This window comes from Equus asinus, chromosome 25, assembly GCF_041296235.1.
Source record: "Equus asinus isolate D_3611 breed Donkey chromosome 25, EquAss-T2T_v2, whole genome shotgun sequence".
NCBI lineage: Eukaryota > Metazoa > Chordata > Mammalia > Perissodactyla > Equidae > Equus > Equus asinus.
The window spans coordinates 14683319-14709753 of record NC_091814.1 but is presented as its reverse complement, the minus strand read 5'-3'; the positions used below and the strand labels follow the sequence as shown (position 1 = coordinate 14709753).

The 26435-nt window shown below is 48.3% G+C and overlaps 1 protein-coding gene and 1 long non-coding RNA gene across 2 annotated transcripts; one reads left to right on the top strand and one right to left on the bottom strand.

Moving 5' to 3' along the window:
- Positions 1-324: 324 nt before the first annotated feature.
- LOC106848384 (uncharacterized) lies at positions 325-20367 on the bottom strand. Its single transcript, XR_011498027.1, has 3 exons — positions 20078-20367; positions 11040-11279; positions 325-1258 (listed from the first exon to the last, which is right to left on the bottom strand). It is a non-coding gene; the product is annotated as an uncharacterized lncRNA (long non-coding RNA).
- CRNN (cornulin) lies at positions 18068-23988 on the top strand. The gene is made up of 3 exons (XM_014868215.3): positions 18068-18305; positions 20363-20535; positions 21669-23988. Exons 1-3 carry the CDS (start codon positions 18161-18163, stop codon positions 23634-23636), a joined length of 2286 nt encoding a protein of 761 aa, XP_014723701.3. The 5' UTR covers positions 18068-18160; the 3' UTR covers positions 23637-23988.
- Positions 23989-26435: the final 2447 nt, after the last annotated feature.

Sequence of the window (26435 nt, the reverse complement as noted above, 5' to 3'; positions counted from 1 at the left end):
CACTCTCCAATGGCATTGTTCTTAGAATTATATAATAGGTCTGGATGGGCGATCTCAGGAAAATGGCAAGCAGGTACAGTTCTAGGGTAACGATAATTAGAGTCCCAAACTCCCACCCACCGCACATCATTAGCTCTTGCATGTTTGCCCTAAACCTGAAGTGCTTCACTAGGCCTGAGTCCTTAATTAAACAGTATGGCAACACCTGCATTTCTACCCCCACCCAAATGAACGTCAAAAGCCAGTTGGCAAGGTTTAAGGGGAAGAGCACAGGCTTTGAACTGAAACAGATCTGGGTTTGAATCATGACACCCCGACTTGTGGACTTCATTCAGGAAACATTTACTGCAGTCATTCTATGAGCCAGACATTGTACTTAACCCTGGGGAGAAAGACGAAAACAGAACAGACATAGCCGCTGGACAAATTACTTAAACTTGTGGACATCTGCTTCTCATCTAAAATGGGGTAATGACTACCCTCAGAGATGTTGGGAGGATTTTGTGAAATACTATGTGTAATTGTGGAGTTATTCATATTATCATCATTGTTATTATCATCATAATAAAGCAACATGTGTGAAATACCACGTAAAAAGTCATACAATTGTTTAAACTCTTGAACTCAATATTTATCCTAAGAAATTTATCCTAAGGAAAAGCCCAGATACAAAGATATATATGAAGGAGAGATATGGGAATGAAATAAAGCACCTACTAGATATATATGTTTTTCAAGGCACTGAGTGAAATACCTACTATTCGTCAATTCATAAAAATGAACAAAGGAAAAATCATACAAGCAATCTAAATATCAACAATAGCAGTGAATGGAATATTTTACAGTCACTTTAAGTAATTATAAAGACTATGTAGCAACATAGAAAAATGCTCATGACATCATGTTAGGTGGAGAAAGTAGGTTACAGAGTGTGGGTATGTGGAGGGTGATTGCAGCTGTGTCCATTCCCGTGCATAAGCACAGCCACACAAACACAAGGCTCACTCTAGAATGATGGATTTATGAAGGTGATTCTTTCCTCTCCACCTGCCAAACTGTTTGCAGTGTTGTTTTATTGCTTCCTATATTATTTTTATAGGTGTCATTTCTTTCTCTTTGCAGGTTATTTCACTCTCTCCTAAATGGCCTCCCCATCAATGCTGAGAGGAAAAGATAAAGATATTTTCGATGCTTGAAAGTCTTGGTAGACAGCAAATCTTTGAAGAGACATCAGTTGCGTTCAATTTATTGCTGTTTCCTGAAAAAAAATGCAAGAGTTAGCCCTTTATATTTAGCTCTTCAACTACTCATACCAAGCCTTCAGGAACTAAAGTCCTGCCACAGCAGCATCCACCAGCACCACCTCCCACTGGAGGACTTTATGTCCCCAGGAGGCCCATAAGCACAGGCTGACTTCCCTTCCATCTATCCATCCACTTATTCTACCATCTACCTGTCTATCCATCTGGTCATTCGCTATCTGTCCATCCATATATCCCATCCCTCTGCTTATCCGCTCATTCATCCACTCTTCCTTGGAAGGGCATCATCACAAAATTCCCTTACAGGAATTAGGGATTTATAAAACCGTCCTGATAGTTCAGCTGACGATTAGTATGAAAAGACAAGGTCCAGGTTCCCAAATGGGGTCAATGGTACAACAGGGCAGGATTCAGGAGACGTGCTTCTCATCTTCTCTCAGTACCTGGTTTAGCAATTAGCCATGCTCCCAAGGCCCATCCTAGGAAGAAAGAGCTCCAGTAATCAGGTCACATTTGTCACCAGGGTCCTCCCTGTCCCAGTAGCACCCAGCTGGCTGGCTGGAGCAGGATCTTCAAGGCATTCCAAGCATTTGCCACCTAAATCTGTCACATACTAGCCCTGTAGGTGGAGTGGGCGAGGCTGTGCAGTATGTACTTGTCAAGCTGCCAACTGAAAACCTGTTTTAATCAATTAAATAATGGATTCTCACTACATAAGCCTGGACTGTGACCTTCTCAATCAAGCACTAATTGGGGTTGATGAGGACAATCTACCCTGAACCTTCTCACCCTGCATCAGACTGCTCAGAGTCTTACATTAATCCCTAATGAGGTTAGACGAGAAAACTGAGCCAGGGTCTGCTCAGTGAGTGGGATGTGCTCACAGAACAAACTGAAGCATTAAGCATTTATTGAGTGTGTGTTCTATGTGAGGTCCAGTGCCAGATGCTAGGAATGCGGGGACGAACCGAGCACGTTTCCTGCCTGTGAAGAACATATAGCCTAATGGAGAAAGCAGACCCTAAAACAGTGACAATCAGTGTGTAAGGGGCCATAACAGTGGGAAGGACAGGGTGAAGTGAGAGCCCAGAAGTGGGAGCAGCCACATCTGTCCAGATAATCCCAGAGGCTTCAGGGAAGGAGGCAATGGAACTGGGCCTGGCCGAAACCAGGAGACATTCCTGTTTCCTGCCAGGTAGACCCAAGGAAAAGCATGGAGGGGCCAGGGAGAGGACCCTCCGAAGATGCAGGGAGCTCGCTGCTCACATAGCAGCAGCCACCCACTTTAACAGTGCAGCTCAAACAAAAATGTAAGCCACAGAAGGTCCTCCTGGTGCTCCTGGAACGCATTTCAGCCTCACGCCTCCAGCTCACTGTTCTTGTTCTCCATTTTTCCTAGAATGGCTTCTCTTCTCTCCACCTGGCCCTACGTCCCCCAACCTTCTACACTCCACTCGCCCTTCAAGGCTCAACTCTCAGGCCACCTCTTCTGTGAAGAGTCTTCTGTGGAGACTTCGTGGAGCGACTTACCCCCAGGGCCATCCCCTCTGCTCTCTCAATGTTTTATATCTAACTCTAGGCCCACATGTATTAGGTTACATTCCAGCTGGTCTGTGGATCCTATCTCCATCAGCCTTCATCTTTATAAAGCCTCAGTAGCCCACATGGTACGAGGCACACAGTAGGTACTCAACATCTGATTGTCAAGGGACTAACTCCTCTCAGGGTCAGCTCACACTCAGGGGATCCAGAGGCACCATCCAAACCCACTCCTGCAGGACTGAGCTTGTTGTCATGGCAGGAAGCCACCAGCTAACTTGGGAAAAACAAGTCTATATGGAATTCAGCCAGCTCCCCAGGCAGTGTGCTACAGACAAGCTACCACTCCAACACACGCCGTACTTTTGAATGTTTACAGGAAGCCTGGTGCTCGCTGGGCACCAGCCAATGAGCAGCCACCCCACAAGTCCTGACTGAGCACTCACGATGCAGAACCCACCACAGCACCAGGACCTTCAGTGGCTGGAAAGAATGCCTAGTCATCAAAAATGAGATAAAGTTGTTTATTTTTAATTGATTAGAAGACAATCTGATTGATACTGTCCTCATTATCCTTTCCTGACTGTCCCATAGCAGGCTCTTCTTACTTTATAGCCAGAGTTTTATTAAAAAGAAAACTTTAAGACAATCTGAGTGGGAGTAGCAAAGGTTCAGGCGCACAGTCACTAATATTTACTGATAGATTACAAATAGGATCCAATTTGCTATACACCTAGTTAGTCATGTTTGAATGGGGAAGCAAGGAGGTATTGAGTGTGTGTGTGGACAGGAGAGGGGCTGGAGGGCACTGGGAGGGTCGGAGGAGCAGGACTGCAGAGGCCTCTGAGGGGTGCTGTCAGGGCAGCAACGTCATCGGGAGGACAAGCCCCATGTTGTCAGGCTCCTGTCCAAGTTGTCCACCTCCCTTCCCACTCAAACCCTAAGCCTGGGGCCAAAGAGATGTTCCATCCCTTTAGTTCTCCTGCCCTGCATGGGAACAAATTATTGTGCCTTCTTGTTCAGAAAAAATGGGGGGGGGGGGTGACTTTTTCATTTGAAGACGCAGCCTGGCTTGGGGGACACGTGCAACCCAGGACACTGTCCTCTTACTCTTGGCAGGGCTCTGCTACCTGCCCCCACATGCTGCCTTCACCTTTACCAACACGGTCCAGGCAGGTGAGGAAAAAGCACTCTTGCTGTTTCTCACCTGGGCCTCTGAATTGAAGGCAGTCCTACCCACCCACCCCCAGCTGGCACCCCCAGAGGCCTCTCGGTCTTCCTTCCAAGTGGGCGTCTGCAAGCAGGTAGGCTGGCTGCTTTTTTCTCTTCTCCTTCTCCCCTGTAATCCCCCCAGGAGATGCTTCAATTCCCCCGGTGTTGCCTGCTCTCAGGGCCCCATCTACTTGCTGGTGCATTTCTCTGATCTTGGGTCCTCTGTTCCAGCTGCACGTTAGCAGGCCAGATGCTCACTGGGCTTGTCATTGACGGTCCTGTCAGTCACCCCTTAGGCCCCTCCTCCCAGAGCCCCTGACATCTGGCACTGCGCTCTCCTGGCTCCCACGCAGGACTCGCTGGGGCCTGCCTCACTGGCAAACCTCTCCTCAAGCCCAGTAGCCATTTGCACACATCCTGGGCAGTGGTGGGGCTTCTCACCTCCGAGCCTCCCTCTCCACCTCCAGGCCAACCAGGCACAGGGCCCCATCGCTCAGTTTTGCCCAGACCCTCCACACCTCATGCTTACGTCTGCCTCGACTGTTCCTATTGCTCCTGAAATGAAACGAAACTCAGTGCCTGCCCCCCCACCAGCCACTTCTCAAAGTCTGAAAACCCCCTTTCAAATCCCAGTTCTGCGACTTACTAGGCAATGGACACGGGCAAATATTTTGAAGCTTCCAGGGACACACCACATCTCGAGAAGGATGAAGGAGGATTCCAAGGATTGAATGAGAGGGAGCGTCCTTGTAAACTAGAACTCTGCACTGAGTTATTGGCCTCCGGCCGCAGGCTGACGGGTTACTTCGTTGTTTGTCTTCACCACCTGAATTACATTCTCTCTCTTGCTCAGGATGCCGAGTCCTCTCTGAAGTCTGACTTCTCTGCTGGTGTCTGGTTTTCCCTGCTTCTGGCCTCTCCCTACTCATGGTTGGTGCCTTGTAGAGGCCTCCCTGCTGTACAGCTGGCTCAACACTAGGTGGCAGCCTGACCACAGGCCCTTGGTGGTTTAGCCCAGGCCTCTGCGTGGCTCAGAACCAACGCCTGAAGCTTTAACCTGGCTGCCCTGTGCCAGGCCTGTCTCATGATCCACCTTACTCCACAACTGTGGCAGTTGGCGGCAGAGACCCAAGGAAACCTTCCTGCTGCTAAATACAGGCTGAAGCTGTGGAGACAAAAGGAGGTTTGGACTAGGTCCCATCAGCTCTGCAGCCAGCTGGGGCCAGTTTTGTAGAACAAAGATCCAGCACAGCCCACTGGTAGAGCATGGAGGGAACTGAGGCCTGGGTGGCAGCAGAGGGGCTCAGCACGGTAGCCTGTCAGGCCAGAAGGCTGCTTTACCTACAGGGCCTGGAGTTCCCTGCAGCCCCTGTGGCCAAGGCCCCTCTGGGATTCCCCTAAGCATGGTGACACAGGCCTTCTATGTTCTACCTTCCTCTCCACTGACTCCTTCCGCTCAACACAAGAGCATGACCAAGGCTTTCCCATTCTAAAGCAACTCTTCCTCGACTGGTCTCTCCCTTCTCCACCCCTCTCTCTGGCCTTACCTTCTTAGGCAAACTTATTTCAACAAGATGCCTCTCTCTCTCCCCTCATCACCTCCCACTCACCCAACACACTGTATTCTGACTTCTCCTCCCATTCTTCAAAATCTGCGGTCCTGGAGCCAGCTGTGCTCCCATATTGCCAGCTCCAAGGCCCTTTCCAGTCTGTCTGACTGCATCTCTTCAACACGGGCCACACTTATGCTCTCCTGGATACACTCTTTCTGCTCGTCTCCAACTCTCTTTAAAATGTTCTTCTTGATCTGCTTCATACATTCCACTCAAACCCAATACCCTTTGCCTTTTACCTAAAACTTATATCCCAAAGATTTCCAAATTCTGCTATAGGCCTTGACATCCCCTCAGCTCCAGTGCCCTATCTCCAGCTGACTCAACATGCCCAAGACTCAACTCACCTCTCTGCCCGCAGGCCTGATGCAAAGCTGTTCCTCCTCCTGTTCTCTGACTCAGCGAAGAGCATCCCCAGCGACCCAGTGGAAGCCACAGTCAGACCACTGGAAGTCATCGTTGACTCCTCCCTGTCCTCCCCACCCACATCCACTTGATAGGCATGTCCTGTTGATTCTACCCCCTCAGTACCTCTCAATTCTCTCCCAACCTCCAGTTCCCTCCCCCTGCCCAGGCCAGGTCCTCATCTTCTCTTTCCTGAACCACTGCAACAGCCTCCTCACGGCCTCCCTGCTCTCACTCCTGCCCCCACCACTGCATTTTCCTCACTACAGTCAGTTTTCTTTATACAGTGCAGAGCCAAACAAGTCATTTCTATGCTCAGAACACTTCAGGGCCCCGAGAGTAGCATCCAAATGCTACTGCATGGCCCACAAGAACCTTCGTGACCTGGGTCTGTCTTCCTTGTCCAGTCACCTAGCTTGGCAGCCTCCACCCCCCAACCCTCTCTCGGCCCCAGCAAGTGTCCCTGGGCACCCCATGCCCTCACCTTCTCCTGTACCTTCTGTCTGCACTTCCTCTCCCATCTCCCTTTTGTCCACTGAGACTCTGTTCAGAATTGCCAGCTCCCTAACCCTCATTCTGTGTGGGGTGGCCCTTCTCTGTGCTTCCTTGATCAAAGTACTCAGTGCTGTAATTGCATGATCACACATCACTAGACCCCGAGCTTGAGGACAAGAACTGTGTTTTTTGCTCTTTGGGTCCCCAGCACCAAGTTCACTGCCTGACACAGAGAAGGGATTAAACAAATGTTTGTTGGATGGGCTGATGGACGAATGGGAAAAGGAAAAACTATTGTCCAGGAAAAGTTCCCTGCTACTCAGAGGTGGTCTAATATTTCTATTCCTCACATTAACCTCAAGCCTCCAGCACCTATTACCTGAAGCCAGACCTCAGACCCCAGACCGACCCAAAGCAACACAGCTGGATGCTTTCCTGGGACCAGGGGGCGGCAACAGCCTCACTAGGTTCACAAGCAAAAAGTTTAGGCACTGAGTAGAATGCAGGCACTGCAGGGCTCCCTCACTTTGGCCCAGAGGGACACCCGTATCAGACCAGGGAGCTGGGAGCAACGCAGTTAAGCACTTGATCAGAGGACAGAACCAACCTCTCTGCAGTTTGTCCCTGCAGGAGAAGGGAGCTCTGAGCCACGCGTCAGCCGGGGGAAATGCAGAACAAGAGCACAGAACGCAGGACCTCTGTTGATGATTTAAATGGGATGCAAACACATGAACAAGTCTCAAGGACAAAGAGCTCCTGCTCCCATTACTCATAACCACAAAGCTGCTACAATAGCACTGACGATGTTGCCTTGCATCAGCGGGGCATAGTTTACAGGCTGGGTCTTTACTCCTGCTCTATTTCACTGATTGCTCTCCCATCATACTGCCTCTTAAAACCGGAGCCATCCTTCAGGACCCAGGGCAAATGCATGACCTGTGACGCTTTCCCGGCGTACCCATCCCCAGTCTGAACTAAGCTTTATTTTCCCCACACTTCTATAGAACACGGGTCATAATTCTTTTACCACACTGATCTCAATTTCTCTTTCATTGGTATTTCGTACGACCGTCTTTCTCTACGTCCCTGACAGGGTTATAAACGCCTGGCAGGGAGGAAATGTGTTTCTTCTGTGTCTGCATGCCCCATGGCTCTAGCCCTGTGTTCTAAGCATTTGATACATGCCCAGTGAATTGAATAACAATGTTCAAGGCATTACAAAGCACCATGCAGACAACTAGGTTGATAAGTTGAAAGTAGATGGGGAAAAAGAGTGATCACATGGGTGGGGTTCACCTGGCAAGATTTCCTGGAGGAGGTGTGGCTGGAGGAGACTGTGCAAGGAGGGGCTGAGAAGCATGAAGGAAGCTTGACAGTCATCTTAACTTATGGCCAGGTTTCTCTCCTTCCTTACCCGCCTCTTCTCCCCATCCCAGTACAGGACAGTGGCAGTATAGGATAGTGGTTAGAAATGTGGACTCTCAGGACAGACCGCCTGGATGTATATTTAGCTAAGCCACTATTAAGTGCCACCTTGGGCTGGCCACTTCACCCACCTAGTCTCAGTGTCCTCCCCTGTAAAGTAATGATAAAGCAATACCTACCTCACTGGATTGTGCGAGGATTTAACGAGTTAATCCATATAACTCTCACTAGGTGCCAATGGATAATCTCACTGCTTTATATAGATTAACTCATTTAATCCTCACACAGCCCAGCGAGGTTGGTACCATGGTCCCCACTGTACAGAGGAGGAGACTGAGACTCAGAGAGCATGGGGTGGGGAGGTCACTAGCAGATCCCACCCAAAAATGCCAAACATTCTCCAAATATGACAAACTTGGACATCCTCACCGCAAACCACCCAACTCTTTCCTTGAAGAACCAGACCACAATTACAGCTCAAAATAAAAATAACTTTGCCTTCGTTATAATTTGAGAACCATCTGCAAAACGCATTCACATTTGTCCTTGCTACACCCTACGGGAGGGCCATCACCACCCCTGCTTTTCAGATGAGTCCCTGAGGCCCAGAGAGGGGCGGGAGTTGTGGGAGAAGTTGGCCTCAAAGGCAGGACCGCGGCTCCATCAGCAGAGAGCCTCCCCGCTACGCCAGAGCCACCTCCAGCCCAGAGCTTGGGCCTCAGGGAATCAGGCAGATAGCAGTAGCCCCACACCCTCCTCTTCCTCATGCCCCCTCCAGGGGCTGAACAACTTGTCCTCCAGAGGAATCCTCACCAGCCTCTCCCAGAGCCTGCCAGGACTGCTGGCGGCTAGCTCATACCATCGGGAAGGTCGGTGAGTTTCTAGAAAATCCCCCTGGGCTCCAGGGTCTAGAGACGACAGAAGACAAGAGGACATCACCAGAGGATGAAGAAAACAGTGTCTAAAAGTGATTTTCACAAGAAAAGATCTAGTTTAGAAGACTGTAATTTTCCATCTCTAGAAAAATAAAGGAAATGAACCAAAAATTTATATATAAAATACAAATGGTCAATAAACACGTGGAGGAAAAATGATGTTCTCCTCACAATCAATGAAAGGAATTCAAATGACAGCCCTGAGATGTCATCAAGTAAAATGGGGACTTTTTAAAATTATAAAATGATATCCAGGGGTTTGTAGAGGCTGGACCTTACGGGAATGGGAACTCCCTTTGGAGAGAGTGGCACAAAAATATATGTCTAGGAATATTCACATTACATGTTTTACAAAAGAAAAAAAAAGGAGGAAAGCTAACTAGCTAAAGAAGGGAATAATGAAATAAGGAACAGCACCTCCATTCAGTGGAATTCTTTGCTACAACTAAATATGATGTAGAAACGCAGAAGATTATTTAATGACCTTAAAAGTTAATTATGAAAATCAGGTAAAAATAAACAGTATACTGTATTTAGAATAATCCCCATATTATAGAAAAATATGTGTATCCGGGGCCACTATAACGAAGTGATTAAAAGCCCAGACTCCAGAGCCAGAGCACTTGGGTCTGACCCTGAAACTGCCCTTCACAAGCTGTGTGGATTTGGGCAAGTCACTTAACTTCTCTGTGCCTTGTTTTTCTCACTTATCATAGAAATAATAATGGTACCTACCTCACCGATGCCAGGAGGATTGAGTGAGTTCATAACTGGAACACAGTGTGTTAGCCGTTATTATCCCTGCTTATGCACGCACAGCACAATGACTGGCAGGACACACAGCCCAATGATTGTTTCTCATGGGTGGTGTTAGAATAATGCTTTTCCTAAATTTTCTTTCATGTACCTCTAGTACTTTTAATAAGGAAAAAATAAAAGTCCAGACCGAGATACAAGGAACTGATGATTTACTAAGAAATCAGGGCGGGGAGAGGGAGAACCCTTGACTGTGAAAGGCCAGGACTGGGGAAACCAGAGTACCCAGACTGGGTGATGGTTAACTTAATGTCATCGTAGCTAGCCATGGGGCCCAGGTGTTTGGTCAAACATCAGTCTAGATGCTACTGTGAAGCCATTTTTTAGATGTGATTAACATTTAAATCAGTAGACTTTGAGTAAAGTAGGTAATCCTCCATAATGTGGGTGGGCCTCATCTAATCAGTTGACAGCCTTAACAGAAAAAGACTGAGGTCCCCCAATGAAGAGGGAATTCTCCCTCAGACTGCCTTTGGACTCAAGACTACAACTCTTGCCAAAATTCCCAGGCTGGCAGCCTGCTGTGTGAACTTCAGACTTGCCAGCCCAGCAATGATGTGAGCCATTTCCTTAAAATAAACTCTCTCTATTGGTTCTGTTTCTCCGCAGAACCCTGACTAATACACAGACCAGGTGAAGACACCAGTGAGAAGGATTCCAGCACCAGGCTCCGTTTCACAGCCTCCCGGGAGTGGTGAGCCAGCCTGTAATTATCACGGCCTATATCTTCTTCACCGCCTGTAGGGACAGTTAGCATTATGGCCAAAAAACCAGTCGGAGGACTGTTAGTGCCTGGAAGTAAGAACACACGTTCCTCAAGGAAGAAACAAAAGAAAATCACACCCCCTTTCACGGTGGCGCAGCGTCGGCCCTTCCCTTCCCAGACGAGGCACCTTGAGGACTTCGCCTCACACCTTGCAGGGTTCCGCGTTTGGTTTGCCACCTGGCAGCAGTGGGATCAAAGAGAGACAAGGCAAGCGGAAGCTGCATTCCAGGAGGAGGAGCGCCTGTGAACGTGCGCCCATCCGGATAGGAACAAGCCAGGGGCAGGATTTGGACTGCAGCCCGGGGACGGGTCTGCACCCCATCGGCCGGCAGCCGCCCGCGGGCCCCTCCCGCGCCGCTCAGGACTCCATCCCCAGTAAAACCTCGGGGCTTCTTTTAACTCGGATCTTAGGAATGGACAGCAAAAAGGCTTAGTAAAAATGATGGAACCCACGTTACTGTATAAATGACTTGAACTTTGATAAAAATATTAACTTAAGCAAAACTGTATTCACAACAAATTACAAAACAATTCACAGAGCGCTTCCGGGGTTAACGGGAGCCCTCCTCACCGAGGATTGGGTGAACCACGCCGGGGTGGTCCTCTCTGGCTTTCCTTCTCGGGGTATTCTGGTCCTGTGTCACCCGCTGAACCTCTTCTTTGTCAGCCTCCAAATAGTCACATCCTTGTGGAATGGATGTGGAATTTCCTTTCGGAAATCACAGAGAATTTTCTGGCTTTCCATTTCAAGTTGCTCTATGTTCGGAATTTTTATCCACGTATTCAAACTACTTCTGGTCCTATTTTGCTTCTGAAGAGAGAGACATGTTGAAATATAAGGAGATTTACCTTTTACAGATGAACACACACACATATTCATATTTCAACTGTGTTATGTTCTAGAAACTAGTACAGACCTCCCTCATGATCAGAGGATCCTCTGGTTTTTCTGTTTAGCCACATCGAGCTGGCTTGTGCAAGGACTTTGAGCCTAGTCCTGAACAGCTGTGTTCTGTTATCATCAGAGGTCTCGACACGTCCTCATAATTGACATCAGACATTTATTACTGAGAGCCTACTTTTACAGTCATCAGGAAAACCATTTAAGACTCATTATTTTATTTACTCTACACACCCTGCATGAAGGAAGAGGCGTTAATTACGTAAGCTCCATCTTTAGAGCCGAGCCAAGGCTCGGAGAAGTTAAGGGGTTTGTCCTAAGTCTCTGAGTTGGTAAGTGGTAGAACCAGGATATCCGGAGATCGGTTGGCCTGTGAAGCCCTCCGTTTTCCATTTTCACAACAACAAAAAAGGTCATGCCTGCCCAAGGACAGGCTAAGAAGGGAGAGATTCAGAAGCAGGGAGGGAGGCCCCAAGTTCTTGGCTGACGACAGCAAAGGAGGTGGCTAAGACCGTCCGTTGTCTGTGATCCCACATGATGCCTCAGCTCCCACGTCTCAGAAAGCTGCTTTTGAGGACTGGCCCTCCTGTGGGGCCACCCTGACACAGGCCAGTATTCCTGAGTGTGACCGCACCCAGGCCCTTGTTCCCACACAACTCCGGGGGCTGTGAAAGAGGGCTGCATGCTGACGTAAAATACTTTATCGACCACTCATGGGTGTTCATGCCCCCCACTCTCCCCGCAACCCACCTTGGAGGCAAATGGTGTGTATGGAATAAAAATCATAGCACCAGTCCTATCCCCACCCAAAACTTGTGTCTTTGGACATGTCACTTTGCCTTTTTGAAACTCAAGTGCCTCCTATGAAACAGGGGAACAATGAAAAGAATCCTTCGGGTGTTTGTGAGAAGTTAAGATATCAGGTGTGGGGAGTCACCTCAGCGCAGTGCTGGCACCCATTCGGGTCACAACCACCATCCAGCTTTCCAGGCCTTGCCCATGACCAGCTCCCCAAGATGGTCAGGGACTCTGGTCCAGTGGTCAGGCCCACACTGGTGTGCTTGGAGAAAGGGGACTTCTGTTTTGGCCACTGCTGCCACTTGACCAGCATATATTTGAAAAATAATAGCACACACATGTGCCAGATAAGTATTCCTTATACGCCAGTGGTTGGCAGGCATGTGGATTCATGGAGCCCTCACAATAATTGCAAAGGCCACCAGGCATCGGAAATCTTCGATTCAGGACTCAGGGAGTGCAAGCAGGTTCTTAGCACTCAGGTGGGAGGACTGGGCAGCACGACACTCAATCACTGCCGGGGGCGTCCCACAGCAGCTCTACATGCAGGTACTGGAGGCAGCCTCCCTGCAAGGCTGCGTCCAGCTTTTTGCACCACAAAAGTTGTGTATATGGAATATTACTTCCTGCTGTCTCATAGACAACTATGGGTTCACTTTGCATTGATCTGTAAATAATGGCTGCTAATATTAGCTTTATATTTGTTTGTTTTGAAATAGTTAATGGTGTATAAACAAATACAAAGGTAATTGAAAGAAGTCTGTGGTAAATCCTTTTGTGGGAAAATAAGCATCCTTTTGCTAGTGAATAATCAGCCACTGGCTTTTTCTAATTTTTGTTTTTGGATTTTACAAGAAGTATTAATTATTATTTATAGATTTGTGTTTCTTAAAGGGTAGACTGATCCAATTGAACAGCAATTTCGCACGCATTCCTCTTCTCTGTGTTCAAAAGGACTGCTCACTACTACTACCTCAATAACAACAGTAACACCCCACCCACGTCCTAGTGTTCATCAGTTTACAAAGCACTTTCACACCCGCTGTGTATTTTTAACCTCAGAGTAACCAAGTGGTGTAAACAGAGCTTATTACTATTTTACAGATCAGAGAACTGAGGCTCAGAGAGGTTAAGGAATCTCCTCCAGCCCTGGAACCAGTGATGTGTGGAGCTGTGCTGGTCTCTTTCCACCCCTGAAGATAAGAACCATGCCTGTGTGCCTTCTTGTCTTCCTGACATCCAGCTGGTCTGAAGATAATGAATGTGTAAATTTACTAATAGCCAGTGGCCCCTAGAATGACCCCAGAGGCCCATGGCCCACCGCACCCTACCCTCTTCTGTTAAATAAGGACTGTCTTCCAAGCCGCACAAGTAATCCCTACTTAATGACTTTCACCTTTGCACACCCTCATCTTCCTTTGTCATTCAGTGTGCTCAGAACACCCTGTCATCACTTTTTAATCCTGGCTACCTCCCTGGGAGGGTAGGTGCTCTGATCAATGAAGGAGGAAATAGTCAAAAGTAGACCAACCCCTAGTGGAGACCAGCACAGACAGGTTTGTAGGGTTTTCCGGAGACGAGCGCAAATCCAGTCCGTCCCGACTAGAGGTGCATTGGAATGTTTCCGCATTTGATCCTGGGCTTCCCTTAGCCTTGGATGCTGAGCTATCCCACTCTATCCCCATGAGAACAGGGATGAAGCCCAGTAGCTCTAGTGGGATGGCATATGGGGCCAGGCATGGTGTGGGGGACACATCACCCAGCCCTCATGCTTTTAGGGGAAAGCCGTGTTCTCCTGAAGAATGACAAGGCTTCCATGTCAAGTCATCACACATTTACTGCAAACCAGCCTTGTCCTCAAAGAGGGGCATGATCAAGAAAGGATGATTAAGCAAATAGATAAGAAATGATAATGATGGTAGAATAAAATAAAGGCTATAAAGATGCACCAACAAATGACCATTGAGGGCAAGCTGTTTAAGAGACATTCCATCTGGTGAGGATAATCTGGAAATACATTATGGAATCAGTGGTGTTTGAGCTGCTCTGAATGGAAGAAGGCCATTTCCATGGAGGGTTTGGAGAGGAACACATTCGAGGCAGAAAGAAGGGCTTGAAGGAAGGCAAGAAGGCAGCATGAGCTCAGGTTTTGTAGGAATGACAGGTCCATACTTTTGACCAGAGATTATGATAGGAATAAAGACGTAGCAGGAAATGTATTGTGGGGGCCTGGAATTGGCCACCCCAAGATACGCCTCTTTGGCATGAGGATTATTTGGGGCTGGTTGCTTTTAATACACTGCAGACAGGAAAGCAACTGAAAAGTAGAATTTACTTACATTTTGTTAAGAGACATTTACATTTGTAAGAGAAATCTCCATCTGTAAAGTTGTCTCCCTCTCTGTACCAGGAAGAATGGGAGCACAGATGACCTTATCTCTAGAAACTCTTAATCAATGCCAAAGGCAAGGACTTAAATCGGCATTTGTTTACTGTATTTGTGTGGTAATCTCCCATGATCAGCTCCCCCTCCACCCCCAACATCCTCCTTTGTCTTTAGCTGGATATAATATTTAAGGTGGGGGCTTCAGCCATTTTGGCAAGTTGCTCAGCTTGCCTGAGCCTCTCCCATGTATACATGTTATAAAGCTTTGTTTAATTTTTTCCTGTTATTCTGTCTCATGTGAATTTAATTCATTCTCTGGCCAGACGAACCCAGAGAGGGTAGAGGAAATGTCTTCCTCCCCTACAGTATCTTCCCAATACATTTAAGTCAACAAACCTTTGGTACCACCAGGACTGAGCACCAGTGAAGCAGGAAGAGGAGGGACTCTTCCTCCTCCATGATATTTCCTCTTTTTCCTGGTGGGAAGGAGGTTGGACTCTTTGCTTGTTCTAGGAGCTCTGACTATGGGTTGGAGACCTAGATTCAGGAAACTCAGATTCCTTTTCAAATGGCAGCTTCCAGCTTTCCTGGCCAAACCAAGGATGCTAATGATTGTGTTAGCCTCATGCTCTCTGTCTGGCTCGGGAAACAGTGGGGCAACACAACCTGTCAGGTCGGGGATTAGGGCAAGAATGTCTAATAGATACTCACTAAGTCACTGGAAAGTGTGTCAACAGGCATGTCTCTGGTGTCTGCCTAATCCTTTCTGGCATTTCCCGGGTTAAACGTGAGCTCTGGGCTTCCAGATGTTCTGACCAGGATCCAGTAGGGCAGGTTTGGGAGTAGAAGCTCCAGTTGGGGCAGAGAGAGGATACGAGGCCCAGAACTGTCCACTGTTCTCTTTCCCTCTAAGAACCATGCCTGTCACCCTGTCCCTCAGTCAGGATGTGGGGACCATGAGTGAGTAGGTAAAGTCTCTCATCACCCAAGCAACTCCAGGCAACAGCTCTCTGGCCTGCAGACCTGTTTTTGTTCTCTTCCAAGGCTGAAGCCCAGGATTATGGAATTTTCTCATCTTCTGCTTTTTTGGGAGGAGCCTTGAATGGCCACCCTCTCATCACTCTCCACTGCCAGGCCCTGGTCCCATATCACCATTCTGTCTCCTAGGTGGAAGTGAAGGTGTCTGGTGAGCAGGCTCTTTGATTTAACACTTTACAACATTGCATCTTCCATTATTAGATATTTATTGTTGGTGTGCATGGCCTGGTCTCCCAATTAGACTGATTTCCTGGAAAGCAGAGTTTTAGTCTTCATTTGTAGCTCACGACGTATAGCAGATACCGGCTGTTAGATACTTGTAGAAACAAATCAAGTCGAGGTCAGCAATGAATTTCTGAGTACGTGTGTATGAAGGAATCAAAGTACAAAAGTGAATTTGCTTCTTTGAGACTTCTGTTTACTCCAACGCAAGTGAGCAGAGGATAAGTGTTTGACTCAACTTCTAATGGCTTGTTGGCCTCTCTCTGCCCCCCAGCACACCCAGGAGATGTAACCACAAAGTCAAGTCATCCGTTTATAGCAACTCGTCACAAACTTTACAAACTAACAAATTTACACACTCAATTAAAGACTGTCAGTCCCAGTCTCTCCCACCTCCTCATCTCCCCCAGCCCCAGCCACCCTCTCCAGCCAACCTCCCTCCACCCAGTACACACATGCACCTCAGTTACCTCTACTCCTCTGAAGCCCTAGCTCTTCCCCCTCCCAACCTCCCCACAGACTCAGTCCTGCCACAGGCGTGAAGAAAGATGCGGGTTTTGGAGGCAGGCAGAACTAAGTTCAGACTCAGATCTATCACTTTCTAGGTACGTGATTTGGGGTAGCTTACTTAACCTCTCTGTTCCTCAGTTTTTTCATCTGTAAATTGGATGTAATGATACATGCTTCATAGTACCTCATCTGTAATACACCTGGCTTGTCACTTCTCTAACTTACTTTCTCTTAGTTACCAAACCTTTCTGGTAAGTTCTAAACCCCTTCAGATAAGCCTTAGCACATCATTCACAGAAGAAAGGTCTTGTCTGCTTAACTCCCTAATCTATTGCTCCCCAGCTTCCCCCTCTCATGCTGACCTTCTCCTAACCCTGACCAGTTACCATAGCAACCTCTGCCCCCTCCCCCACCCAGGACTGGAGCATCCAATCCCCTTGCAGACAGACCTCTCCCACCAGAGAGCCTGCCACAGCCCCTCTTGCAGTCTGCATCTCACCCCTCCTTTGTCCCACACTGACCCTTGTGAGGGCTCCAGGGCTGCCCTCGCCATGCCAGTCACCGCAACCAAGGCCCTTCCTGCACCCTCCCATCCTGACTGTCATTGCCTTTCCTGTGTGCTGCATGCTCACGTGTAAACGAGGAGTAAGAAGACGGCTTTCCTCATCCAAAGAGTCACTCAAGAAGCTACATGTACTTTCTGCTACAGCGCTGCTTAGGAGCCCCTTTGGGACTTAGCTTCAGAGCTCAGAATGCTTCCTTCTCAGCATCCTCAAGGATGGTTGTTCTTCATCCATGGAGGACAAATTTGATGTTTGTAAAGTGCCAAAAGTCACAGAGAGAAGAATAAGTGGCAGAGTGTTATAATAGAGGGGACCGTGGCCCGAGGCTGAGGGGCTCTGGTCCAGCCCCACCCCTCCTTCACTGAGTGGCCACTTCTCCAGAGAGTCTTATCATCCTCATTTATTAAAGGGGCTTAGCCATTCAACCTCACAGGGCTGTCATGAGGATCCAACGAAATGAGATGGCAATGACAATCAAATCAAATCAAACAGTAATTACCATTACTGTTACCCTCTTGGAGACTTTCTCCTGGGACTGCCAGGCTGTAAACTCTGTGAGAGTTGAAACTGCCGCCATCCTGTTCAACACTCTATCCCTCAGGCCTTAGCTCTGTGTCTGAAATGCAGCAGGCTCTCCATAAATATTTGTTGATGAGTCGACCAGTTTAGCTCCCTGTCTTTGCAACGAAGGGGTTGTACACAACCACATTAAGCCTCTTCTCCCATCAACCACAAAATGCTATCTATCCACAGGATGGGGGGTGGGGGGTGTGGGGGGGGGCGGGTAATTGGCCTTAGTCGTTTTCATCAAAAATGAGGCCTAATCACAAAGATATGAGATTGGATTTCTTGCATGTCTCATAAACTTGGTATGAAAGGCAATTCCCAAACAAGAATTCCAAGAATGTTCTAAGCAATTACAACATCAGCAGGAAAACATGTATAGCCTCCAAAGGTGACCCCTTTGAGAAGGATAACCCCCAATAGATGGATACGTTCTTGAATCTTTGTATAAAAAAAAAGGAGTCCCATGACTGTGCAGCCACATGCAGACAAGGAATGTTCACCAGGAACCCCAACCTGTGCCGAGCTCTGCTGAGCCCATCACGTTGAAAGGAGCCTCCTTGTCATGAGGAGACAGACCAGGGAGAGACGAGGTGGAGAGAGGGCACCAAATGTGGCGGGAGGGGCCTGCTAATTAGACACACGCAGGCACGTGTCAGCAGGTGAAACGGAGAAGAAGGGAGGTGGGGCTGGGCTGGGCCGAGCCTGGGATGGATCAAGCCTTCCTGTGGGGTGGGGACCTTCCATCTAAAACAGTAGCCTCGATTAAATCCCCTATAAAAGGTTCCTGCCCCGCTCACCAGGCACGCCACACACCGCTTAACAGCCACTTGCTGCATCCTGCCTGTGCATTAGGTAAGTCTCCTCCTGAGGAACCTCTTTCTCATTCTCAGTGTCTTGGTGTTCTGAGCACATAAAACCAGGCTGTCAGATACAGCCTAGGTTGTCAGTGCTGGTTGTGGGTAGAAAGTGTCCCTTTTGATTGCGCCTCAGGCAAACCAGGGCAAACCAGAGCCGGCGCTCGTGGGGCAGGATGCTCTCCTGAAGCAATCGGCTCTCTCCTCCTGCAGCGGACCTCGAAGCAGTTCCTCTTACTGGGAGGCTGTTGGCAGCCACAGCAGAACCACCCACGTGCCTTCCTGGATCAGCAAAGGTCTCTTGTTCTTAAGGTTCTGGAAGCCTCTTTGCAGTGCTGAGAGTCTGTGAGACCAGAATCAGGTTACTTCTGCCAACCTGACAACAGGGTTGAAACTCCTCGTGGAAGAAGGGGCTCACACGGCGGCCCTCCCCCCTCCCAGGGCCATATTTAGGCAAGAAGAGTTTGTGGATTTATTCTAAGGGATCTGAAGTGTAACCTTGCTATTTTTATTGTTTATAGGTCAGTGGTTAAGGTCTGCCATGTGGTAAAAAACAAAAACAAAAAACTAGCATCTTTTCCTATCTCTGTTGAGGTGCAATATTCTGAGTTTTGTACCTTGCTGTATGAAAGAAAGCAAAATCTGCCTGAAAGTTTTGGCCACCAGATCATAGAAAGGACACTCCCTGAAGAGACCACCTAGGTCTGTAACCTTCCAGATCCTTCCAGCTGCACTGCCCTCCTTTCTCAGTGCCAAGACTCCTTCCTTTCCCACTCTCTTGCTTCTCTCACCAGGACTTCCTCTTCCTCTGCCCTCTCCTCTCCATCTCCATGGTACCCCCTCCCCTGGCTTCCCAGCTTCTGCAGCCTTCCATCTCCCCCTGTGTTGGAACCTTGCCATCTCTGAGACCATCTCCTCCTTTTGGTCTCTCCGAGGCTTCAGCTTCATGCATCTCCAGGTCTCCTACCTCTTGCCCATCCTGCCACATCCTGGACTCACTTCAATCTGCACCAGGATCCCTCGCTACTGAGAAAGAAAATCTCTCCCTTCAGCTGGGACCCATTCCTCGCAGGCCACCAGGGCTGTGGGCTGGAAAGAGCCACACCCTATGAGCAGGCTGACCTCCCTTACGGGTCCCAGGGCTGAGGACAGAGGTCACATTCAGAGAAACCTGGACTCTCAGAATTGGAAGGCCTCCCACTCAGGGAAGGCACCCCCCACCCCCGAGCATTCCCAACAGGTGGCAGCCCAGCCTCTTCCTGAATACCTTCCCAAACGAAGGAGAAAGGGCAGAGTTGGGTCCCTGGGGTTCCTGCTGGGCCCCCACCCAAGGCAGGGGTTGACTCACATATGTATTTACTACCTGTTGGTGTTCCCAGGACCCTAACACCCTGTAATAGGCAAACGAATTACCCTGCCCATGGGGTGCAGTCTAGAAGGCTCATTGCATTTGGGTTCAGGAAATATGAGTCCTAGGATTTCTTGGTCCCTTACAAACTGTGTGGCCTTGGGAAAAGCACTTAACTTCTCTGAGCCTGTTTCCTCACCTCTAAAAAGCAGAGATAATAAGGATTACAAGAGATGATGCATATGAAAGTGCTTTGTGAGCAGTAGAGTGTACATAGATGTACACAAATTATGTATGTGTATAAAATATAATAATGTATTTAATAACGAGCACTTAGTATAAGTCAGCATCCACCAAGTGCTTTATACGAATTATCTCTTTTAATCTTCACAATAATCCTAGAAAATAAATACTACTGTTACCTTACTCATTTCACAATGAGTAAACTGGGGCTAGAGAGGCACAGCAACCTGTCCGATGCTGCAGCTCGCCTGACGGGGTAGGGGGTGGAGATGGCATGTAAATCCTCACTCAGGAGCCTGCCTCTCACCATGATGTGCTCCTCCTTCACCTTCATAAAATACATTGTGTAGAAAAGGAGGAAGGAAGACATAGAGAACCCAGGAGCAGAGCGGAAGTTGCAAGGAAGGACTAGAAGCAGAGGTCCTCCCAGGGAAACGGCTGAGCTTGACTGTGGAGCCCCCAAGGGGGCTTTTCTTCTGTCTCCAGCTTGACTCCGAAGATGCCTCAGTTACTGCGAAACATTAACGGGATCATCGAAGCCTTCGAACGCTACGCCAGGACGGAGGGCGACTGCGCGGTTCTCAGCCGGGGCGAGCTGAAAAGGCTCTTGGAGCATGAGTTTGCTGACGTCATCGTGGTATGAGGCGCACAGCCAGGTGGGGAGGGGGCAGCAGAGGAGAGAGAAGGCCAGTTTGCCTGCAGACACGTTGCCTCAGGGATTGAGAAGGCAGCCGCTGAATCCAGGCCTTGGGCCTCAAAGCAGCTGTGCAGGCAAAGAGAGAGAAGATGAAGAGATGGTCACGGGAGTTGACAGGCCCTGGTCCTTCAAGAAAATACATTGACTTCAATTAATTCTAATTTGAAAACAAAGTAAAAGGACTCTAAAGGGACAACTCAGGGAGGAACAGAGCCTTTGAATATTCTAGAAACAAAAATAATTGCTACTTTCTGCTGCTTCTTAGATCTGATTCAGTAACATTTCCTATGTCTAATGGAAATTTGATCATCATTAATAAGCATTCATTGGCAGCATAGCCCTATGCCTTGCACAAAGCAGTGGCTCAAAAACAGCTGAGTGATCACATCAGAAATGAGGTTTGGAGAGCAGGCTGTTAACAGTGGGGGGAGACTCTGCGAGCCCCTCCCTCACTAACCAGAACCAGGGCCCTGATGTACCTCCCCACCTGTGCTGCCTTTCGTTTGCAGCTAAAGCAATCAGGATGATGAAGGTCTCGGGGACAGGAGTGTGTGGGCACAGAAGGATGCTGCTTACGCGTGCTCAGGGCAACCCATGGCCCCACTGGACCCCCACCCACCCTATCTTGGGAAAACACCTGAGCCTCAGCAAGGATCTCAGAGAATTCCCAGGGGGCCATGTTCCCGCTGTGCTTCTCTTGATGTTGGGCTCACTGGAGAGAATACGGCCTTGCTGCCCAGGGCCAGGGGCAGAGCCTGCCCAAAGAATCATTATGAGCCCATCATTTATTCATTCTCCATTAAATCTTTATCCGATTCTCCTACAGGCCAGAAAGTGTGCCAGACACAGGGGATACAAAACAAAGGGTGCTTCCTAGGCTTGAGGGAGAGAGACAGGACTGAAAAATGAAAACGATTCCGTGTCAGTGCTGCTATAGCAATCTGTGTGCAGTGGTGGGGCCAGAGAGGGCCAGCTCCCAGGCTCGGGGGTGGGAAGCCTGGAAGCTGAGTGAACCGGCCTGCCCAAGTCCTCCTCACGTGAGGGAAGCTGACTTAGCTTCATCTTCTCCCCAGAAACCCCACGATCCGGCCACTGTGGACGAAGTCCTGCGCCTGCTGGACGAAGATGACACGGGGACTGTGGAATTCAAGGAGTTCCTGGTCTTGGTGTTTAAAGTCGCCCAGGCCTGTTTCAAGACACTGAGTGAGAGTCCTGAGGGGGCATGTGGATCTCAAGAGTCTGGAAGCCACCCCTCTGGGGCCTCACAAGAGCTGGGGGAAGGACGGAGAAGCAGCACTGAAGTGGGAAGGGTTGGGAAAGGACAGCGTCATGAGGGGAGCAGTGGTGGACAGAGTGAGCAGGCTTCCAGAGGGCAGGGTGGGACTGGGACTCAGACTCAGGGTCAGGACATCAGCTCTACTCAGGTCAGTGACCATGACAAGCAGTCTGAGTCCCAGCGACAGCAGAGAGAGGGCCAGCAGACACAAAGCAGGGGGCATGTAGAGCAGCCCCAGAGAGTAGGGGAAGACAACGGTCCTCAGACAAGAGAGCTGGGGTCAGAGAGACAGTCGCAGACCAGGGAACAGGACAGAGCCCACCAGACAAGTGAGACCATGAGTGGAACCATAACTCAGACCCAGACAGGTGCCACCCAGACCATGGAGCAGGAAAGGAGCCATCAGACAGGAAGCACTGGCACCCAGCCCCAGGAGTCCATGTATGGCCAGACCAGAAGAACTGAGACCCACAGTCAAGACAGGAGCCAGACCAGCCAGGTAGTGACAGGGGGACATATTCAGACACAGGCAGGTGCCACCCAGACTGTGGAGCAGGACAGGAGCAGTCAGACAGGAAGCACAGGCACCCAGCCCCAGGAGTCCACCTGTGGCCAGACCAGAGGAACTGAGACCCACAGTCAAGACAGGAGCCAGACGAGCCAAGTGGTGACAGGACACATTCAGAGACAGGCGGGGTCACACACACAGACTGTGGAGCAGGACAGGAGCCAACAGACAGGAAGCACTGGCACCCAGCCCCGGGAGTCCACATATGGCCAGACTAGAGGAAGGGAGACCCACAGTCAAGACAGGAGCCAGACAAGCCAGGTAGTGACAAGAAGACACATTCAGACACAGGCAGGTGCCACCCAGACTGTGGAGCAGGACAGGAGCCATCAGACAGGAAGCACCAGCACCCAGCCACAGGAGTCCACATATGGCCAGACCAGAGGGGCTGAGATCCACACTCAACATAGGAGCCAGACAAGTCAGGTAGTGACAAGAGGACACATTCAGACACAGGCAAGGTCACACACCCAGACTGTGGAGCAGGACAGGAGCCATCAGACGGGAAGCACCAGCACCCAGCCACAGGAGTCCACCTGTGGCCAGACCAGAGGAACTGAGACCCACAGTCAAGACAGGAGCCAGACGAGCCAAGTGGTGACAGGACACATTCAGACACAGGCAGGGTCACACACACAGACTGTGGAGCAGGACAGGAGCCATCAGACGGGAAGTACTGGCACCCAGCCCCGGGAGTCCACATATGGCCAGACCAGGGGGACTGAAATCCACGTTCAAGACAGGAGCCAGACAAGCCAGGTAGTGACAGGGGGACACACTCAGACACAGGCAGGGTCACACACCCAGACTGTGGAGCAGGACAGAAACCAAACTTCAAGCCATATAGGATCTAGAGAACAGGGACAGACCCAGACACAGTCAGGCAGTGGTCAAAGAAGGACACAAGTGAGCAACTATGAGGCAGGAGAGACAGTGCTGGGAGGACAGGCCCAGACTGGGGCAAGCACTCACTCAAGCTGCAGTGTGACAGGAGGGCAGAGAGAGAGAGAGCCCACAGTAGTTAACCAGGAGTGGGTTGATGACCAGACAAGGACGATAGTGATCCAAAGGCAGGACCAGGGGAGCGTGCACACAAGCGTGCCTTCAGCACAGGGCCAGGAGGCAGCCCAGCCAGAAGGGAAGCGAGGCATCACAGCCAGGGGGCTGTATTCCTACTTCAAAAGCACCAAGCCCTGAGTGTCCCACCCCTGGACTCCAGTGCCAGGAAGGACACAGCTGGAGAGGAGTTGGCTTGTCCTGCCCTGGCCAGTCCAGTTGGCATGTTCCTGGACATCAGCTCTTAATCATGGTGCTTCTCTTTTAGGTCTTTCTCAGTGAGACTCTTTCTGCAAGGTGCTTTTATCCTAAACTCTTCTCTCCTACCTGCTTTGCTGTGCTCCTCTCAGGAGCAGGAAGACATAGAGCAAGTGATCCCTTTCTGCTGAATTCTCCTCAGCCTGTCAGAGTTTTCAGAGCTACTTTTTTCTCTGCCATCTGTCCATTGCCCCATCTATCCTAATGCATCAATAAAGCCTTCCTAAGCAACTAGGCTCTGTGTCCCATTCAATTGCATCTATTAACATGATGGGCTAAGGGCTACAGGGCGATGATGATGCACTGGACATGGTCCCCTACCCTCGAAGAGCATCCAGTTGAGAATGCATTGAGTGAGATTCCGAGAATTGTAAAAAGTCAAAGAGGAAATATCATACTTTAATATTTGGCAGAGATGGATCAGGAAAGGTTTCAACCAGAAGAAGCTTTTTTGTAATGTCCTTAAAGGACAAGTAGGACTTGGGTAGGTAAAGCTATTCTCAGTCTTTCATGACCTCTAATTCTAGAGTGTTAAGTCTCTGTTCACCTGTAAGGTCACGTAGGAAGGCTGACTTAAGGTTACCAATAAATGGAAGAGGGCCCCCAGAGACTGTGTAGAGGAAGTGGGAAAGGCATGTGCTACCAGGTACTGAGCCAGGAGCCAAAGCTCCTGACCTCCCCTCCCCCACTCCCCATGGTGTCAGCTCTGACCTCTCATGATGTCTCACCCACTAGATATGAACAAGTTATGGGGTGAAACCTTTCCACTCTGGTTTATTCTAAGAATCACATCAGGAATAGTTTTAAAATACAGATTTATAAACCTAACCCTAGAGATGCTGAGTCCAAAGGTTTGCAGTGGAGCCTATGAATAGCGTTTATAAACTTCTTAAGGGGGACTTCTGCTCCTAGCAGTATGGCAGACTAGATACCCTGAAGGGCCTCCCACAACAAAATAACTAGACCCTCCATAAAGCATAGTTTTCATTGCATTCTTGGTTTACAGGAAGCAAGGGAAATCTCCAAGGAGAAAACAAAATGTGGTAGGCTGTTAACAACCCCCCAAAATGCCCAGGTCCTAATCCAAGAACCCCATGAATATGTTACTTATATGGCAAAAGGGACTTTGCACATGTGATTAAGTTAAGGGTCTTGAGATGGGGAGATAATTCTGGATTATTGGAGCGGGCCCAATGTAATCACAAGGGTCCCTATCAGGGTGAAAGTCAGTAAAAGGAGACATGGTGATGGAACCAGGGGTTGGAGCAATGTGCTACAAGACAAGGAAGGCGGGCAGCCTCTGGAAGCTAGAAAAAGCAAGGAAATGAATTTTCCCCTAAAGCCTCCAGAAGGAGCACAGCCCTTCCAACACCTTGATTTTAGACTTCTGACCTCCAGGGCTGCAAGGGAATAAATGTTTGTTGTTTTAAACCATTAAGTCTGTGGTAATTTGTTACAGCAGCAATGGGAAACTAATACGGAAGACAACAACCCTGAATTGGAGCCAGAATAGTAAAGAGTAAGTGTGTGTGAGGGGTAAGGTCACCCTTCTGAGGACAAATCGATTTATATCCTTCCAAACTGACCTGTAGGTATAAAGGCCAAAGACAAACAGCAAAGGACTTACAAGACTCGGAAAACTGTTCCCATAACCCCTTCCTGGGGAATCTATTACAGAATGAGCTTCAAAAGAAAAAAACCCATAAACAAACAAAACCCCAGAACAATAGAAAAAGCATTTGTCATACAGTATGACAATGAGCATTTAGATATACTAACTGTAGAACTAATAACAAATAATGGGGATAAAGGTGACAGAATAGCATTTAATACTATATGCTCTGAAAATATAAATATAATACAGCTAATGAAAAATGGAAGGAGAAAGAGAAAGCATATGGAGAGTGGAGGAAGCTTATTATTGTCTCATAGACATACATACTGATAAGTAAAAACTGAGAGTAAAAGAATATCACTTTAAATCAGATATTGAGGAAGGAAGAAAGAGGGGAGAGTAAAAAAGTTTCCAGAAAATTCCATTACTACTTAGAGTAGGGGATGAATAGACAGTACATTGAAAAAGGGAGGGGATAGATATTACATAAAGATGTTACTATAAAGGTAACATTAAAACAAAAATACAAACTTTCCTCAACATCAAAATATATTTCAGGAAAAAAAGGAAATAAAACAGACAACATAGTGAATGATGTTATTTATGTATAAGACATATAGTTGCATGAATATGACATAAAAGAGTGTGACAGACTGAGGTCAAACATATTGTTTGTAATAATAATGTAAAAAAGGCTTATCTCACTTGTAAAAGACCAAGTTTTCATATTAGCTCTATGTAAGTCTATGCTCTTTACAGAGAAATTCAAATCAAAGAGACTCAGAAAATTATTTTTTAAAGGTTGAGTGGGTTAATATATATCAGGAAAATACAGATTAAAACAAAATTTTTAAAAAGCAGTGGTTATCTTGATCTTGATCCAAGAGAAGGTAGAATTCAATTCAAAAAGCATGAAATAAGACCAAGAAGAACCCTTTAAAATGCCAAAGGCAATAATTTCACAATGAAGATATAACAGTTTTTAATATCTATACATTTAACAATGTAACACAACTCTCATAAAGCAGAAACTACAAGAGATACAAGGACAAATTTAAAAAACGTAA

What these genes read in the sequence shown, in the direction of transcription:
- CRNN (XM_014868215.3), top strand. Translation starts at nt 18,161, where the DNA reads ATGGATCAAGCCTTCCTGTGGGGTGGGGACCTTCCATCTAAAACAGTA. An exon ending in GCATCCTGCCTGTGCATTAG is followed by an intron (nt 18,306 to 20,362) that starts GTAAGTCTCCTC and finishes GGAGCCCCCAAG; the next exon opens with GGGGCTTTTCTTCTGTCTCC. An exon ending in AGTTTGCTGACGTCATCGTG is followed by an intron (nt 20,536 to 21,668) that starts GTATGAGGCGCA and finishes TCTTCTCCCCAG; the next exon opens with AAACCCCACGATCCGGCCAC.